The sequence below is a fragment of the Cryptomeria japonica genome, chromosome 3 (assembly GCF_030272615.1).
Source record: "Cryptomeria japonica chromosome 3, Sugi_1.0, whole genome shotgun sequence".
Lineage (NCBI taxonomy): Eukaryota > Viridiplantae > Streptophyta > Pinopsida > Cupressales > Cupressaceae > Cryptomeria > Cryptomeria japonica.
This window is the reverse complement of record NC_081407.1, coordinates 696,369,336-696,389,512: the sequence shown is the minus strand read 5'-3', so window position 1 is coordinate 696,389,512 and position 20,177 is coordinate 696,369,336. Positions and strand designations below refer to the sequence as shown.

At 35.0% G+C, this 20,177-nt stretch overlaps 1 protein-coding gene across 1 annotated transcript; it reads right to left on the bottom strand.

Annotated features, from left to right (window-relative positions):
* Positions 1 to 863: 863 nt before the first annotated feature.
* Positions 864 to 2,019, bottom strand: LOC131058281 (germin-like protein 1-1). Its single transcript, XM_057992157.2, has 2 exons — positions 1,763 to 2,019; positions 864 to 1,686 (listed from the first exon to the last, which is right to left on the bottom strand). The coding sequence occupies exons 1-2, from the start codon at positions 1,887 to 1,889 to the stop codon at positions 1,154 to 1,156; spliced, it is 660 nt and encodes a 219-aa protein (XP_057848140.2). The 5' UTR covers positions 1,890 to 2,019; the 3' UTR covers positions 864 to 1,153.
* Positions 2,020 to 20,177: the final 18,158 nt, after the last annotated feature.

The window sequence follows — 20,177 nt, the reverse complement described above, 5'->3', positions numbered from 1 at the left end:
GGAACCAAAACGATGGTGAGGATATGAGGAAGAGACTGTAATGCATAAGTTTACGTGATACATTGGGTGTTAAAAGTAATAAAAAAAGGTGAAAGGAAAGAAAATAAAATATATATAGGGAGGTACAAAGAAATAATAGTTATAAGAGAATACAAAGGTGAGATTTTTCTAAATTTTGATAACTTAAGTTGGGTGCTTCTAGATACTCTTTATAATGGTATAAATCATGCCCTACGTGAAATATAGAATCATGAAGAGGACTACATGCATATAATGTTAATTGAGAATGATTGAGTAATCCATTGAAGCAATCAACACAATACTCCATTTAGTTATAGTGTTCTAATTGATACTTCTAATTTTAATAGATACAAACATATATTCAAATCTTACTAAATCTTATCAATTATGCATGGCTGTCAATATGTCTATTGCATATTAAAGTATGATTCCTAGTTTTGCAAATATGATAGTAGTAACAATTTTTAATCTCTATGATAATCTCCACAAAAGGACAATTTTAGTTATTTTATAAATGATAACAACACCAATTTTTAACCATTTGGATATGGTAATATACTAAAGTTGCATTTGCAACTTCTCATGATTATGTCATAGTAGGAAAAAATTCTTTGACAAAGATTGCCATTTAAATAATATAAAAAACTATATAATCTGACTTTCTTAACAAAGTTCTATAAACATGATCTTTCATGTTAGTTCAGTCAATCTTGATTGTCATTTTATGTAACTTAGGTTGTGGGTTCAATTTTTTACTTACCCATAATGTGGATGAAGGTTTGTTGCATATTACTTAAAAATTATAAAAAAGATTCATCATGCAAAATTGAACAAGAAATCAATGAACTAAACTCTTGAATACTCTTTATTAAAAAGATAAAAGAAAACATAAAAAACATATTAGAATTGCTAATTAAAATTTAAATAAAAACTATAAATTTATTTATACTAACGAGTGCACCCATTTCAAGTCAGCCTACTTGAATGGAGATGCTATTAATGGAACGACAACAACGCCAAAAGTAGTTTAGCGGAGAACATAGCATTTACTAAAATAAGGTCTTCCCACGCGGTCGCTTCTTTGTTTTATTTAATAGACGTCAGCAATTTCACTTTCATAATCTAATTCATCTTACATGAATTTTGCCTTAATGCGCTCCACAAGTTTTTGACCGATGCGGAAGGCTTTACTCAATACGGAATCGGGAATAGGGGGATTCGCTGCAAACAGAGAATTCGCGATTACCTGAACTCCCGGAAACTGGCTGCTCAATCCAGATATGGCCACTGCATTTTCATGCCCCACATTCTGCTGGAAATGAACAAGTGCCTTTGGAAATACAAACACATCTCCCTTCTCCAACGTTTTGCTGAAAAACGTGTCGTTGGTGTCAATAAACCCCACAAAAAGCTCGCCTTCCATTAGAAAAAGGATTTCAGTGGCTCTTGGGTGTGTGTGAGGAGGATTTATTCCACCCACGGCAAAATCGATGCGGACCAGCGATATTCCCATCGTATTAAGGCCAGGTATCTGCATAACGTTTGCCGCCGTTACGTTGGAGCCTACTGCATTGTTTGTGTTCCCTGGCTGCCGCAGTCCCTGGAAGAAGAAGTCGTGTGCCGAAACTGCCATTGGGGCTTTGCAAGGGAACCCGTTTACCACAACTGTTCAAATCAATTTGTTAGCAAGTTACCTAATAAGCAAATCATAACAGATCACTATATAAAATTGTATACTCACCTTTGCTTGCCAGGTCTGCAACGCAGAAATCTTGCAAGGGATCTGGATCATATGCCATGACATTGTGGGTGTAACAACATATCAACAGGAAAAATCCCAACGTGAAGTAAATCATGCGATTAGCCATTATAACGGAAACACAGAAGAAGCAGAGAGAACAGTTCAGTATGTGAATTTGTTCTTGAGTTGTATGTTACAAGCCAATTACATTATTTATATAGCAAAAACTTTAACTACTCCGGAAGGAATGACTCATCTTGTCCGTGAATATTCTAGGTCGTCTTGTAATATAAAATACTTGTTCAAGAGTTGTTGGTCTTTCGTTTGAAAGTTGGAATGATGATGTAAGCCTTCCAGCAATACCGAACTTCTTTTGACAAAGTTTGTCAAATCTGAGCAGATAAGGCGCTCACAATTTGAATGCTTTCTTCAGTGGAAAACAATTTTTTTTCACGAGCTGAGATAATAAAATCCATATTGTTATCGGTAGACGACCAACCACGAATGGCAGCCAATCGCCTGGGTTTTGTTGAGAAATTACAGGTTCTCATTCAACTACGACCATATTCAATTCAGATGTAGCAGTTCTGTACTGCCTATTGTTATCATTTTCAATGCTTTTGCTGCCTTTCAATAAGTGCAATTGTTGACTTTATTGGATTGATTAGGTTTTTGAAAGGAAATAATATATTGATATTCTGAAGACTCAGAAAATTGGCTACAGAGAATATAACATATTGTTAACAGTTTCTGCAGTCCGTTTTGTAGTCCACCGATTCGGGGCTCCAGGATTTATTGGAAGGGCAAGGTGTTAAAACAAACTCCTCGTGAGAGCATATTATGTCGAGTGCCAAAATTTTGAAACGAACACATAAATGTAAGGGCCAATCTTCATAATATTCCCATAAAAGTTGGATTAGGAAAACTTATTTCTTCAGTATTTATTTATTTTATTTATGAGAGGCATATGGATTGAAAGATTGTTCACACTTTAATGCTTTTTCTTTATGGATGTCTCTTTATATTACAATCACTGTAGTGGAATTAGTTATCATTGCATTTTTTCTCCAGTCAAAATATAGTTTGAAAAAATGTTGAGGTTGTTTTTTATAATGGTAAAAATAGGTTGTGAAAGGTTTAGATTTTTTAAATAGAAACAATGACAATCACATGAACAAAGATACAGTATCATTAGATATGATATTAGCAAAATAAATTAAATAATAAGAATATACAAAAAATAGAGATACAATAATACAAATTCAAAAAATTCTTCTTTGCTATTAGCTAATTTTTTAAGTCTATTGACATGTGGTCTTGTCATTATTTTGTGAGAATTTTAAGCCAATCAATCAAAGAAACCTCCTAGGGGTCTTCTTTAATAGTACTAGTTTCACCTATCTAAGCTATGGACTTGGAAGTGTTTTTTGTAAAAGACAAAGACTAGTAGTAAAGGGTTTATGGTTTGCTTGCTGAAATTGACAATCTAGGACAAGTTCTCATTTAATTCTTCTTGATTCTTCTAGAGAGTGTGGAACTTAAACTTTAAGTTCTCCTGATTTTGGAAGATGGTATAATAATTTTCTACTTCCAATCATATATCCCTCATCCAATCATGTTTAAGTTGTTCTTTAGCCTAGTTGAGCACCTTTATATCCAACTCTTGCATTCCTACCCTATTATTTTAAACCTAGGTAGAAAACCATTTTATTATATTATTGTGAATATTTCAGCACTCTTCTCAAATAGTAGGTTAGTGTGGGAGAGCCCTAGAATCTCAAGCATGGTCCATTCTTAAAATGGGCTTCTATGTTGGGGTAGTGTGATCTATATCTTAGGTGCATATCCACAATGAGGTTGATAGGGGTCATGAAGAGGGGTCTTCCTCCTATATATATTTTCCCCTATCAATCAATTGGGGTTTGTGGATAAGGGGCATGATAGTAATGGACACTAGGTTGAATGTGGCTTGGGAGGGGGCACAAGGATTTTAACCACAAGGTAAGGTTTGAGCTTGTCTATGATCACAACCTTGGTTGGTGGTGGGATAGGAATCCATGACAAAACCCTTAGGAATAGGGAAGTAGAGTGAACCAACATACTTTTTCTCTTTGGATTTAACTAGGGTAGGGTTAATAATATTGGGGATGAAGAAAGGGGTGGGAATTTTTCACTACTCACATTTATATATACAGTATGTGAGGCCCTTGTATAGGGGTTGTTGAGACTTCCCAAAATCACATCTAAAATTGATTTCTCCCAAGAACATTAAAAAAGGGTAAAATAATTTTCTTATTATGCCTTAATGGTTTAATATAAAGTTGATGCATTCGTAATTGAAGTAAAATTTAAATTATTTTGATGGCTATTCAAACACCTACAACCATAAATTGTTGAAAAATACAATACATGGAAAAGGACTATTTGAATTTGGTGGATCCATTATCAAGGATTCATTTGATATTAATAGGTACAAGGAAACCTTTATGCACCAATACAAAATATTGCACAATAATTCCTCTCATGTTTTCCAAATGTTTAGTAGCCTTATTTCCTTCTATATACTCATGCAATATTTTAGCACTTTGGAATATCTTCCTCAACTCCTTGGTGTCATAATATAGAGTTCTTATAGTTCTAATGAGATATAATTATAACATTGTGAGGGTTATTTATGATTTTAATGTCTACTTTCTACAACAGTCTTGATAATGCCAAGATTACTTACTAATGAAAGATATTAACTAGCAACTATATTTTTGATATGGAAAAGAGATGGATGAATCTGGCTAGTAATTTAATTAGAACCAACATCTCTTCCATAAATAAAAAAGAATACTAGTGGGCCAAAGGAATTAGGCCTAACTAACTCTAATCAAAGAGAATCAAGAAACCTTGGTTTTATTTATTTGTTAGGTAGAAGATGGATTGATTGAATTAGATGTTAGATAATTGGGTTTAAAAGCGCACATAAGTGGTAACATAAATTGATGAAATAGAATTATAGCAACATAGAAAACCACTAATATCAACATATAGATGGAGCCGAGATACTATTGAAATGTGGTGACTGATCAACAAAGTACTATACACTCAGCACGTATCCTTGCCGGGGTTTGGGGCCGGGCCGGGCCCCGAGCGGGGGTTGGGGGGTGGTAACCCCCGAGAAATTTTTTTTTGCCATTTTTGTTGATGAAAACCGACATTGTAATAAAACGCTAAAAAGGCCGACTTTGTTTGTTGCCCTAAAAATGCATGTTATAAGCGGCTAGGATGCTTAAGGCATGAAAACGTTGATGTACTATTTTTGTTGGATAATAAGAAAGATTGGACGGCTGTGTATGGTGGATGTAACCCATTCTGGGTGAACCATGTTAAATCTCTATGTTATTTGTGTCCTATTTTATTCCTTTATCTTTTGTATTTAAATCTGCATATAATTGTTAGTTCATATTTGCTTTGGATCTACTTGAAACCCTAACAATTGGTATCAGAGCGAGGTTTTCTATAAATTGGTAGGACTTTCAGATTTAAGTGGGAGCAATGGAGGATTCCAAATTCAAGGTCAAAAAGTTTAATGGCCAGAATTATCAGTTATGGAAAATGTAGATGGAGGATTACTTGTATCAAAAGGATTTTTGGCGGCCATTGGGAGGAAAGGCAAAGAAAGCGACCACAATGTCAGATGAAGAGTAGGACATTTTAGATAGAAAGGCACTGTGATCCATTCGATTGTGCCTTGCACTATTTGTAGCATTCAATATAACAGAAGAAAAAATGGCTATAGATTTGATGGCAACATTGGCTAAGTTGTATGAGAAACCCTCAGCTTCGAATAAGGTATTTCTTATGAAGCGTTTGTTTAATTTGAAAATGAGTGAGGGAGGATATGTAGTGGAACACTTAAATGAATTTAATACAATTACCAGTCAATTGTCGTCAGTAAAAATTACATTTGCAGAAGAGGTTAGGGCTCTCTTGATTTTATGTTCTTTGCCAGAAAGCTGGAATAGCTTGGTTATGGCTGTAAGTAACTCTGTCTCTGGTAAAAATACTTTGGTATTTGATGATATTGTTGGTGTTAACCTAAGCAAGGAACTGCGAAGGAAAAGCATAGGTGAGACTCCAACATCATCAAGTAGTGTTTTGAATGTGGAGAATAGAGGAAGATAAAAGGAAAGAGGAAAAGGCCCTTGGAATGAGAAGTCACGAGAGAAGTCAAAGAAAGGATGCTCTCAATCTAGAGGAAAGAAAGATTGCTGGTACTGCGGAAAGCCTGGTCATCTAAAGAAAGACTGTTGGTCTTGGAAAAATAAAGAAGGAGACAAAAATGAAAACAACAGTAAGGAAGCTAATATTGCAAGTAATACTTTACAAGATGCTTTAATCTTATGTTTGGATAATGTTAATGATTCCTGGGTAATAGATTTTGGGGCTTCATTTCATGCTACACCCCATAGAAAATATTTTCTAGATTATGTTCAAGGTGATTTTGGACAGGTATATTTGGGTGATGATGAGCCCTATCAAATTGTTGGAAAAGGAAAGATAAAGATCAAGTTGCAGAATGGAAATGATTGGTTTCTGCAGGAGGTAAGATATGTTCCTAACTTAAGAAGAAATTTAATTTTTGCAAGGCAACTAGGTAGTGAAGGTTGCACAGTTACCTTATCAGACAGTATCTAGAAGGTCAGTAAAGGATCATTAGTAGTAGCTAAAGGTGTGAAGGTAGGCACATTATATTTGTGTACTGGTAACACTTACTCTACCTTAGCTGCTACAGATAAAGTTACTGCAGGGACAACAACAATAGATGTTGCAAGAATAGATTCGATAATGTGGCACCATAGGCTTGGGCACATGAGTGAGAAAGGGATGAAAATCTTACACTCTAAAAATCTATTGCCAGGACTAAAAAAGATTGATTTAGAGTTCTATGAAAACTATGTTTATGGCAAACATAAAAGAGTCAGATTTCTCAAGGTTGGGAAAGAGAAGAAGAGTGAGAAGTTAGAGCTTGTGCATTCAGATGTATGGGGACTGGCTCAGGTATCATCTCTTGGTGGCTCTTGTTATTATGTTATTTTTATTGATGACTCAACCAGAAAAACATGGGTATATTTCCTAAAATAGAAATCAGATGTTTTTGAAACTTTTAAGAAATGGAAAGCTTTGGTTGAGAATGAGACAGGAAAAAGTTGAAGTGTCTTAGATCGGATAATGGAGGTGAGTATTACAGCAAAGCATTTGAAGATTACTGCTCCTTAAATGGGATTCGAAAGCAGAAGACAGTTCCAGGAACTCCACAGGAAAATGGTGTGTCAGAGAGAATGAATAGGACTATCATGGAACGCGCGAGGAGCATGAGATTACATCCTGGATTGCCCTTACATTTTTGGGCAGATGTTGTACATACTACTATCTATTTGATAAATAGAGGACCTTCAACCCCTTTGGATGGTGGTATTCCAGAGGAGGCATGGACTGGTAAAACGATAAATTAGTCTTTTCTAAAAACCTTTGGTTGTGAAGCTTTTGTCCATGTTGATAAAGAAAATAGAACCAAGCTTGATGCTAAATCTTAGAAATGTACCTTCATTGGATATGGGATAGATGAATATGGCTATCGGTTATGGGATTTTGAAAATAAGAAAATAACTAGAAGTAGAGATGTTATATTCAATGAGAAGGTTATGTATAAAGAACAGATGCAGGAAAAGAAGCATGAACATGACAAGCAAGAATATGTGGTGTTGGATGAGATTCCTGAAAATGAAATGCCATAGGTACCTAATGCTTAGCAACAACAGAATGTCCCACAAACTCCTGCAAGTGTTAGACATTCTACGAGGTCAAGTAGACCCCTTGAAAGATTTTCTCCTTCTTTGTATTCTATTTTATTAACTAATTCTGGTGAACCAGAAGAATATGAAGAAGCAATGTAGGTGGATGCCAAACAACAGTGGGAGCTAGGCATGAAAGAGGAGATGGACTCCTTGATGGAAAATAAGACTTGGGACTTAGTCCCTTTACTTGCAGAAAAAAGAGCCTTGCCTAACAAATGGGTTTATTGGCTAAAGGAGGAGGAAGGAGGTCAGAAAAGATATAAGGCCAAACTTGTGGTAAAAGTTTTTGCATAGAAAAAGGGTATAGATTATAATGAAATATTTTCTCCAGTTCTAAAAATGACTTCAATTAGAACTGTACTTAGTTTTGTGGCTACAGATGATTTACATCTTGAACAATTAGATGTCAAAACAACTTTTTTCCATGGAGATTTGGAGGAGGAAATTTACATGTTGCAACCATAGGGTTATGAGGTCAAAGGTAAGGAGAACTTGGTGTGCAGGTTGAAGAAAAGTCTATATGGCCTAAAGCAAACACCCCGATAATTGTATTTAAAATTTGATAGTTTCATGGCTGAACACGGTTATCATAGATGTCATTCTGATTATTGTGTATATTTTAAGATATTTGATAATGGCAGTTATATTATCTTGTTGCTTTATGTTGATGACATGCTTGTTGCTGGGTCTAACATGAAACACATAAATGATCTTAAACAAAAATTAGCCAGGTCATTTGCTATGAAGGATTTGGGTGCAACTAAGAAAATTCTTGGTATGAAGATTACACGAGATAGGAAAAATAGAACCTTGAATTTGTCCCAAAGTGAGTATATAAAGAAGGTGTTGAAAAGATTTAAAATGCAGGATGCAAAAGCAGTTAGTACACCTTTGGCTAGTCATTTCAAATTGACTAAGGAGATGTGCCCAAATGCATAGGAAGAGGTAAAGAAAATGTCTAACATCCCGTATTAATTAGCTGTTGGTAGTCTGATGTATGCAATGGTATGCATAAGGCTAGGTATTACACATGCAGTGGGAGTTGTGAGCAGGTTTATGAGTAATTCGGGTATGGAACATTGGAATGCTGTGAAATGGATCCTTCAGTTTTTGAAAGGAACCACTACAAAGGCATTATGTTTCAAAAGATCTAATGCTGCTCTGAGTGGTTTTGTTGACTCTGAGCTGGTAGGTGATATTGATTCACAGAGGAGCACTACAGGGTATGTTTTTACTATAGGGGGAACTGTAGTCAGTTGGATTTCTAGGCTGCAAAAGGTTGTTGCACTTTCAACCACTGAAGCTGAGTATGTTGTTGCTACAGAAGCCAACAAGGAGATGATTTGGTTACAATGTTTTCTAGAGGAATTGGGTCAGACACAGGAGGATCGCCCATTGTATACTGATAGCCAGAGTGCCATTCATCTTGCAAAGAACTCTGCTTTTCATTCAAGGACAAAGCACATTCAGCTCAGGTACCACTTCATCCAGACTATTTTGGAGGAGGGTCAGTGACGGCTTGAGAAGATTCACACAAGTGAGAATCCTGCCGATATGTTCACAAAGGCAGTTCCATAGGAGAAGCTGATTTCTTCATCAGTTTATGTTGGTTTTTCTTGATTGATAATTGTGGAATGTATACCAGTCGAGTCCTAGTGTTTTATCCAGTGGATGTTGCATGTATAGTGGTGTCATGTAGTTTTAGTCTCCAAGTGGGAGATTGTTCGGTGTGGAGCCTGATCAGTCTCTAAGTGGGAGATTGTTGAAATGTGGTGACTGATCAACAAAGTACTGTACACTCAGCACGTATCCTTGTCGGGGTTCGGGGCTGGGCTGGGCCTCGAGCGAGGGTTTGGGGATGGCAGCCCCCAAAGCGGGCGAAGCTCGCTATGGGTGTTCGGGGGCAGTAGCCCCCAAGAAATTTTTTTTTGCCATTTTTTGTTGATGAAAATCAACATTGTAATAAAACCCTAAAAAGGCCAACTTTGTTTGTTGCCCTAAAAATGCATGTTACAAGCGGCTGGGATGCTTAAGGCATGAAAATGTTGATGTACTATTTTTGCTGGTTAATAAGAAAGATTGGACGGCTGTGTATGGTGGACATAACCCATTCTGGGTGAACCATGTTAAATATCTGTGTTATCTATGTCCTATTTTATTCCTTTATCTTTTGTATTTAAATCTGCGTATAATTGTTAGTTCATATTTGCTTCAGATCTGCTTGAAACCCTAACAGATACTAGGGTGTACATGTGACAACAAGAAGAGCCTAAAAATACTAGACGTGGGAATATGTTTCCTTAGTCTTGAAGGTGTCCAAACTAATAGAAAGTTGTAGAAATATGGTTAATAAGTCCTATAGGCTTATTTCCAATAATTACAACAAAAGAAGAATCAACCACTAGAGAAGGGTTCCTTAGTCCAAGTGGTTTTTCTTTTTCAAAATATAGAACTGTCTTCCTTAGTCTTCTATGTACTCCCATGCTTTTCTCTATTGCCATATCTAAACAAAGGTGGTTATGGATATATAGGGGTTTGCCTTAGTCAAACCCCTATTTTTGGTGATTCTACCTCCATGGATAGCCAAGTTGGATCTAATATAAAAGTGTGTTCTATGAATCTATGTGTCTATTGTTGGGCATTTTTGGAAATTGTTGATAGCATGATCTTGTATGGTTGTCATTAATGCCAAACCTAGTTATTTGGATGGATGTTGGTCTGCATATGCTTTGTAAAACCTGGTTATCCAAATGTTTGTTGGTCCGGATATACTTTTGGTGTTGGTTGTGTCATCTTTTATTTAGGGAGGTTCTGAATGCTTTTAGTGCCCTTCACATATATTGCTAATTGTATTGTGGTTTATTGGACCATATTCTTTCGGTAAAGGATATGTGTTGGAATATGTGTTGAGATATTATTTTTTGTCTCACCATGGTGTGTGCATATCTACATAGAGTATTTTGCATCAAAAGGGGTTGTGGTGGATTGATTGACCATGTCTACATTTTATGTTTTGTACTCCCTTTGGAGTAGGTTTTAATGTGTGAAAATTGTTGGATCAATTGTGGAAGGATTTATTGTGATATGTTTTGGTTCCCTCTTTCTCCCGAAGTGGATCGATCTAAGTATTTTAGGTCCAGGTGGCTTATTTGTGCAATATTGCTTATTCTACATTGGCCAACCCTTAATTATGATTTCAAAGTTGTATCTCAAATTTAATATGTGCAGATGGATGAATTGTCTGTGGATGAGAAGTGAATTGTGTGAGAAGTGTATGCAAAGATTTTCAGGTGTATTTGAGTTTGTGATGATGCAAAATTTAGTTTAAGAATAGCTTTGAAGGTGATGTATTGTACAAGATAGTGTGTTGTGACAACAAAGATTATAAAAGATATTTTCCATGATGTTTTTTTCTTGATCCAGTTGCATAAGGATAATTTCATGTTGAAGAGAATCCTTCTCGATTTCAATTCAGCTATTTCATTCATTGTTGATTGACAGTGAGTCCTTCGACAATAGTTTGTATCTTGTCTTGAAGAAGTGTTCTTTAGTCATGCAAGTTCTCTTTCTATCTTGCCAAAGGTTGTCCACCTTAGTTCTACAAGTTCTTCAGGTGTTGGTTCTCTTTGGAAGTAATCCTAAAATATTGTTATTCATATTTTGAGTTAGATTCTCACCATGGTTTTCACTTGTTTGGGATTTCCATGTAAATATGGTGTTCATGTGTTCATGGTTGATGCTTTTATGCTAATGGTTAATGTACTATTTCGAAGTAAGAATGTTGTTTATTAATATTTGATTTTAAAGTTTTGAATTGATTCGCTCCCCCTCTCAGTCTTGTCGAGTGTTTGAGGTAGATCTATAGATGGCATAGGAAATTCATGTTAAATCATTGATGTTTGATGGAACAAAATTTAATTATTCAAAGGAAAGAATGTAGTCTTACTTAGAAGCTTTGTAGAATGCAATATGGGATATTATTTAGATAGGATATCAACAATCTTTGAATGGACCATCAACTACAAATGAAATTAAGTCTTAGGAGATAAATGCAAAATATAGAATAATACTTATCAGTTGTCTTAGTGATGAAGTATTTGACAAGGTTAAAGGAATGAAAGAAGCTAAGGGAATCCAAAAAAAGTTGTGTTATGCATATGAAGGTGATGTGAAGACACAACAAACAAGACTTTTGAACCTGAAGTAAAAAATTGAAGGTTTGAAAATGGTCGATGATGAAAGTGTTGAGAGATACATATATAGAGTGAATGATATAGTGGAAGCTATTTGAGTTGTTAGAGGAATTTTAGAAGAAAGTGATGACATCAAAAGGATCTTGTTTACATTGACCAAACCCTACAAACCAAATAAGTGTGCTAGTGAAGAATGTCATGACCTGAATAACTACACAATTGATTAGCTTATTGGAAAATTATCTACCTATGAAACTGGAGAGATAGAAGACATGAAATACTATCAAACAGAAGCTACATATAACATTTCAACGATATCAAGAGATGGACTTGAAATATGTGAGGACCTGGATGAGATTGAAGGAAACTTTGTAAGAAGACTAAAGAGAGGAACTAAAAATTACAATGGTAAGTTGCTCTTGAAATGCTTTAATTGTGGAAGAATTTATCATTATGTTGCTAAATGTATATATAAAGAAGACTATAAAAACACTAATGACGATGAATAGAAAAGTAGCGATAGAAGATATGGTTTTAGTAAAATAATAGATGATAGAGATAGAGAAAAAATAGTTTTTTCTCTCTATGAAGGCACATTCATCTGAAGAAGAAGATGTTGAAGAATCAAATGAATAATCTTTATTCCTAGCTATAGAAGAGAAGAATCAGGATATATTTGAAAGACTAAAAGAAAAGATTGCACTACATGCTAAAGTTGAACCAAGATCATGGATCATTGATTTTGGATGCTTGAATTACATGACTAGAGACAAAGACAAATTTTACACTCTGAAGAAGTATGATGGTGGATCACTAAAATTTGAGGAGAGGAAGCTTCACCGATTTGTTGAATACGAATTATCTCAATTAATGGTAAGCATAAAATTGATGGTGTTTATTATATAAAAAGTTTGAGAGATAGTTTGTTGAGTGTCAGTAAGATGTACAATAAAAGCTATGAAGTTGTGTTTGCAGATACTAGATGTATGATTAGAAAAGGAAAAACTGGAAAGTTGGTAGCAAAAGGAATTAGGACAAGAAGAAATGTATTATATAAAGGACAAAAGTGGAAACATATGTTGTCTAAGCCAGAGAAATGAATGTTGGTTATGACATAAGAGGATGGGACATGTTAAATTTGATAACATGATTAAGATCAATAAAATTATAATAGTAAGAGATTTACCAAATATTATCAAGCCTATTGACACAATGTGCAGGGAATGTTAGTTAGGGAAAAAAATGAAGAGAAATTTCAAGAACAAGGACTCATATTTTACATCATATCCATTGGATATAATTCATACAGACTTGTGTGATTGTACATTGAGAAGAAGACTTAATGGTGAAAGGTATTTTATATTACTCATTAATTATTATTCTAAAATGACATGGGTTACATTTTTTAGAGAAAAATATGAAGCTTTTGAAAGATATAATGTTTTTAAGTCAATGGTAGAAAATAAAGATGATGTTAGAATCGAGTGTTTGAGATCTTATATAGGTGGAGAATTTAATTCAAATGAATTTCACAATTTTTGTGAGAAATATGGTATTAGGAGACATCTTTTTGCTTCGAGAACTCCTCAGCAGAATGGTGTGGTAGAAAGGAAGAATAGAACTGTTATTGAGATGGCTAGGACTATGATGAAAGATGCTAACTTGACTAATATGTAGTGGGAAGAATCTATGCATACTATTGTGTATATTCTTAACAAGGTTCAAATAGTAATAAATTATACTAAGACACCTTATGAGTTGTGGTATGGAAGACCATGCCTACTGTGAAACATTACAAAATCTTTGGGAGTAAGTGCCATATTAGAAGAGATGAGAATGACCTTGGAAAGTTTGATGCCAAAGAAAATGGAGGAATATTTTTGGGATATGCTACGAAAGAAAAGCCTACCAATGTTACAATAAGGGATTAACCAAGATGATGGAGATTACAAAAGTGAAAGTATGAAAGGTATGGGATCAGACTACCCTTGAACTTGTTCAAGAGACCAAATTTGAGATTATTCCTATTGACGTGGATGAAAAGACAGATCCAGAAGGAAACAATAATGAAAAATGAAATGAAGCAGAAGAAGAAGAAGATAAAAAAGAACTAAAGCAAGCAATCAAGACCCCTAAATATGTTCAAAGGAATCATTCAAAAGATCAAATAATCAGAGATAAGAACAAAGGAGTTCAGATAAGAAGTGTTACAAAGGTAAATGAGCAAGCTAATTATTATTTTCTTTTGGTCATTGAACTTAAATTATATAAAGAAGCAATAAAAGAAGAAATTTGGGTTAAAGAAATGGAAGAAGAATATAATCAGATATAGAAGAATTTGACTTGGGAGCTAGTACCTAGACCGATGAATAAAAATGTGATAGGAACTAAGTGGGTGTTCTTAAAAAAGCTAAACAAACAAGGACAAGTCGTAAGAAACAAGGAAATATTGGTATGTAAAGGCTATTCTTAGGTAGAAGGTATTGATTTGAAAGAAATTTTTTCCCTAGTTGGTAGGATGGAAGCTATCAGAATGTTTCTTTCTTTTTCTGCCTACAAGAAGTTTAGAGTATATCAAATTTATATTAAATTAGCATTTCTATATGGAAAATTGGAATATGAAGAAGTATAAATTGAACAACAAGATGGATTTAGATTGTCAGATGATCTGGGCATGGTTTACACATTAAATAAGGCTTTTTATGGACTCAAACAAGAATCTAGAGAATGGTATTGCAAATTGAACAGACATTTATTATAATAAAATTTGAGGAAAGGTATTGCAAACAATAATCTCTATTTTAAGGTTGAAGGCGTTAAGTTGTTAATTGTTGTTGTTTATGTTGATGATATTATCTTTGGAGGAGGTGGTGAATTTTGTAAAGAATTTGTAGAAGAGACACAAAAAATAATTTGAGATGTCTATGTTTAGAGAGATGTCATTCTTTATTGGTCTTCAAGTTACTCATTTGAATGACGAAATCTTTATTTCTCAAGCCAGGTATGTTAAAGATATGTTAAAGAAGCTTGATATGAAAAAATGTAAACCTATTACTACCCCTTAGTTGTTGGATGTAAATTAGTAAAATAAGACATTTTTGGATGTTAATTAGAAGAAGTACAAATCTATGATTGGAGGACCATTATATGTTACTACTTCTATACCAAATATTATGCAAGTTGTGTGTTTGGTTGCAATACTTCAAGCTATTTGAAAGAAAACTCATGATCAAGTAATGAAGAGTATTTTAAGATATTTGAAAGGAACTCAATATTTTGGCCTATGGAACAAGAAGGATAGAGATTTCATGTTGAATGCATATATAGATGTTGATTGGGCTTGAATTATTGATGATAGGAAAAGTACTAGTGGTGGTGCATTCCTCTGAGAGATAGATTGATTTCATGGATGAGTAAGAAACAAGAATCAAAGTCATTATCCATGGTAGAAGCTGAATATATTATCGCAACATCTTGTGAAGTACTCAAGTTTTGTGGATAAAGAAGACTCTTAAGGATATCACACTAGTTTATGATAAAGTTATTCCTATTATTTGTGACAGTGCCAATGCTATAAGCATCCCAAAAAATCTTGTTATGTATTCAACAACTAAACATATTTCAAATTGTTATCATTTCTTAAGAGAGAAGGTTGCAGAAAAAGAATTTAGACTGGAATACACTTCTACAATAGAGAAGTAGTAGACTTTTGTACTAAGGATTTGGCAAATGATACTTTTGAGTATCTTGGGCAAAAGCTTACACGGTTACCACCCCTCATTTTTTTAACTAGATGCATTTTTCAGTGGTGCATCTTTCCAGGGGGAGTCTTAGCACTCATCCTTTTCTTCGGGATTGATGTTGTTGCTTCCCTCGGGGGGAGCCATGGTGTGAATTGGTCAGAATTATTTGTAGAACCCTTTGTCATTTTTGTCAAAGGAGGAGAGAGTTGTGAGATTGAAGAGAGAGTTGTTGTGAGAATATTATGGGGAGAGAATTATTATGAGATTATTAAGATTATATTGGTGTGTTGCCATCAATGAGAAAGGGGGAGATTGTTAGAGATTGTTGGATTTTATTGATAGCATGAGTTTGTATGGTTGTCATTCATATCAAACCTAGTTATCGGGATGGATGTTGGTTTGAATATGCTTTGTTAAACCTAGTTATCAAGATATATGTTGGTTCAGATATGCTTTTGGTATTGGTTGTGTCATCTTATATTTAGGGTGGCCCAGAATGCTTTTGTTAACCTCGAAATATATTGCTAACCATATTGAGTTTTAGTGGTGTTGGTAATTGACACTCATCTGGTGACTTCTGGTTGTTGCTTATTGGTCTAGGATTGTCATTGATGGCAACTTTTCTTAGTGATTCAATTCAATGATCTTGATTCATCTTATCTGGACGCAAGACTTAACTAGTAGGCAGTTAATCTATAAAACAGGGCTATCTTAGTAATGTTTTGGTCTGGTAAAAATTCTGATGATTGTAGTGATTTTGGTGGTTGATCTCATGTTTCTAGTGAATGGGAAGATTATTAGGAAGCATGTGACTATAATCTTTTGGTTTGGTGCTATCTTTTGTTCGAGATTGAAGCCGACATGTGACTACATGTTACACTTCTTGAAGTCGACTTGAAGGAGATTATTTTTTGTAGCGTCCTAAAATTGCGACACTTGCAATTTCGACTGCATTTGGGTCTTCACGATGGCGACACAATGTTGAACCTGAATGGAGAACTCGAAACCTGTTTACGACATCAAAAACTGCATCTTTTTGCACCTTGGCCTGATCCTCCTTGCACCCTGCTAGGCACCCTAGTCCTGAAGGACCATGGCGCCCTGGTCCCTGGCCCTATTTTGGGCCTGGTCTCTTGTTGGGCATCGGGTCTTCAAGTTTGCAATTTGGAAAATAATGTTCCTAGGTCGGCCTAAGGTCGAAAAAATCAATCTCCTAACCCTAATTGACAAGTATATAAACTACATTTCCCCTCCCAGAAAAAAGGAGAGGAAGGACTTATGTGTGCAAGAGGTGGAAGCGATAGGCAAACATTCAAACATTCAAGCATTCAAGCATTCCTTCAAGCAATTGAGCATTCTAGGTCTCCATTCAAGGCTAGGTGTTGCATTCAAGACAAGGATTCAACCATTGAAGAAGAGATCACCTACAACATATAACATACAACATCATTACACCTTCGCATGTAAGAATACAAACATTCTTACAACAAGGTATCAGTACTTGATTACATTACAAACATTTACATTTACAACATTCTCATTTCTTGGTTAATTCCAAAACTGGGGTTTGACCTGAAGGCAAACCCCTAATCCCTAACCCCCCAATCGTCCTCTCTTTTCTATGTGTAGGTTGCAGGTACGTGGCTGTAATTGAAGATCTGGAATCCTTGTGCAGAGACGAACAGATCCCCCTTCGTTTCGTGAATTTTTCAAAGGACCGTGTGCACTCTGAGCGCCATCGTCCCGTCAACTTTCACTCAAATTTGCAGGATAGCATCGTCTCGACATTTTACTACTAATTTCAGGTCCGCAGCTTCATCCCGTATCCCTATTTCCATCTACAAGCTAATATTTCTTACTTTCACATACATTCCTAGTTCAATCCTTCTATCTACATTCTTTACAAAGGAGGGTATCCTTGTTGTCTCAACCCTTGAAACTCATCTAGAATTCAAACTTGCATTGTGTGGGATTGGATCTTATGAGTTTCTACCCCTCCTTTGAATGTAAAGTCTCTCCTAAGTGAAAACCATCAACCCTAGTGACCTCTTTTCTCTCTCCTTGGAGTGGGGGAACATCTAGGGTTCGATTTTCCGCTTTACATTTTGGTGAACCCGACGTGAACATCCTAATTCTGATTATTCATGGTTAGATCTGAAAAAAAAAAATTGGCTTCATTAATTACATTTCCATGTTTGATCTTTTGCAAATTTTAGAGGTTAATTGCATAAAAACCCTAAATTTTCTTTTTAGTAATTGAGCTTGTGAAATGTTTAATTGTTAATGCTTGTTTCAAATCTACCCTTCTATTGCAAATAGTCAATTCATATTTGAGCTTTAATCCTGAAAATTAAGTGGTTAAGTGACAAAACCCTAATTGTTAAAACCCTCTTGATTCAACCTTTGACCAACGATTTCACTAATCAAAACACCTCCAAATCGGCTGTAACTTTGGATTCCGCAACAAAATCATAATATCTCTCATCCCTGAAAATTTTTAAAAAAGTTGCGAGGACCATGTGCACCCCGAGCGCCATTGTCTACGACATTTTTTTCCAAAATTTTGGGAGCTAGATCTTACTGTATTTTTCTGCTAGAATCCAGAATCTTGGCTGATTTCATCAATTCTAACACTTTCAAAATTAAAGTCAAATTTGGTCTAGTGATTGCTTGGATTAAAGCTTCTAATCGTTCAAAAATTGTTGAAATTGAAATTTTGTGTTAAAATTGCATTTTTTTACTGTCCTAAATCTGAAAAGTGTGTTGGCATTCATTCAAAGTTTCAGTGCTTTATTCAAATTTTTGCAGTTTTGTGACTTTTGAAATTAAGTGTTTAATTGCAACAACTTTGATTTCCGCTTCCAAAATTGAATTTTGTGTGAAATTGAGTCAACTGTTAAATTTCAAAGCTTGCATTGCCTTTAGTATTCCCTCTAAAATCATAAAATTCAAAATTTCAGTTTCCCTCTCTTTTTCAAAATTCAAATTTTGCATTTTTCAACAATCTTGGTAGGGTTCAATTTTGAGATTGCAACTTTAATTTGGCCTATCTAAAGATCATAAAATCACTCAATTTTTTCAGATTAGCTTTAAAATCATTATAAATTTCATCCCTGAAAATTTTGAAAAAAGTTGCGAGGACTGTGTGCACTCCATTTGCCACAGTCCCTGACATTTTTTCTGAAATTTCGGGAGATTGTCATGATTGCATTTAACAGCTTAAATCTAGGAGATTGGCTGATTTTAGTGAAATTTGCTACCTCTAAATTCGAAAATAAATTCAAAATTCAAGATGTCAATTTTCAAGATAACAATTAAAATTAAGTGCTACCCCCTTGGCCCTAATTTTCAATTGTGCCTGCCTTTCTTGGAAGTCGTGTTTCCCTCTTCTTTCACAAAGTTCAAATTGGATAATCATTATCTCATTGTTCAATTTTGCCAACTTTATTTTTCAAAATTCAAAATATTCTCTCTCTCTCTAGTGATGAGTTTTACAACAATAAGCCCTACTTACACTATTCCGTTTAGATGAAGCCTTAGAATTAAGTCTTTCCAAGGTTTAATTACCGAGGAGATGGAACCTAATTTGAATGGCCTTTTTAACGAAGACACGGGTAATTCCTCTAATCCTCCTAATGATGAAGAAGCTCTCCATGAGGTTCCTGTAGAACAACTTTCGAAATTGGATAACCAATTTGATGATTTTCAGCAATGGATGTCTCAAGAATACCCCGATAGTCAAGCTCTTTCATTAATTGAGGGTCTAAAATGTATGGTTCAAAGTGATAAGAATGGAATTGATATTTTGCGTGGTATTGCACACATCATGGATTCGAATGTAATGCCTATGAAGAGTTGTGCTGAAACTTTAGGTTATACAGAACCTCCTACTTATGTCAATCATTCTATTCCTTTAACAACTTCTATTGCTAGTATACCTACTTTTACATCAAACATAATGACTACTTCAATACAAAACATTCCACCTATGATCACCAGTCATGGGGGCAACCCTTCTTCTTCAATCAACCCTCTTCCTTCATTCAATCCAACTTCTTCATTCATTCCTTCAATGAGTGTCCCTATTACATCTCCACAAATGAACATGACGCAAGGGGGCAATTCATTTAACCATTTCATTCCTCCTTGTAGTGTTTCTCCTTTCCAATCATCTCCTATGACTAACCATCATAGTGTCCCACCACCTTACTCTCAATCAATACCTTCTTTCAATAACATAATACCTCCATCACAATCTAACATGTCTAATATGAACTCTTCGACTGAAGCGACCATTAACAATCTTGCACAAACTGTCTCTTCTTTATAGCAACAAATTGCCTCTATGAATCAATCTAAGTTTAGTGTGCCCACATTTGATGTTGCGAGCCCACTTTCTCTTGACATTGTTCGAGCTATCCCCTCTAAGCATGTTGAAATCCCACAATTGGAGCTTTATAATGGTAAAGGTGATCCTCTAACACATGTTAAGACCTTTCAAACAATATGTACCGATTTTGCTCATGACCAAAGGTTGCTTGCAAAACTATTTACTAGAACATTAAGAGATAAGGCTCTACAATGGTATTGCTCATTGCCTTCCTATTCTATTACTTCTTTCCAACAACTTGCA

Coding starts and splice junctions, on each gene's coding strand:
- LOC131058281 (XM_057992157.2), bottom strand. CDS start 1,889: ATGGCTAATCGCATGATTTACTTCACGTTGGGATTTTTCCTGTTGATA. Junction 1,687..1,762: donor TGCAGACCTGGCAAGCAAAG/GTGAGTATACAA, acceptor TGATTTGAACAG/TTGTGGTAAACGGGTTCCCT.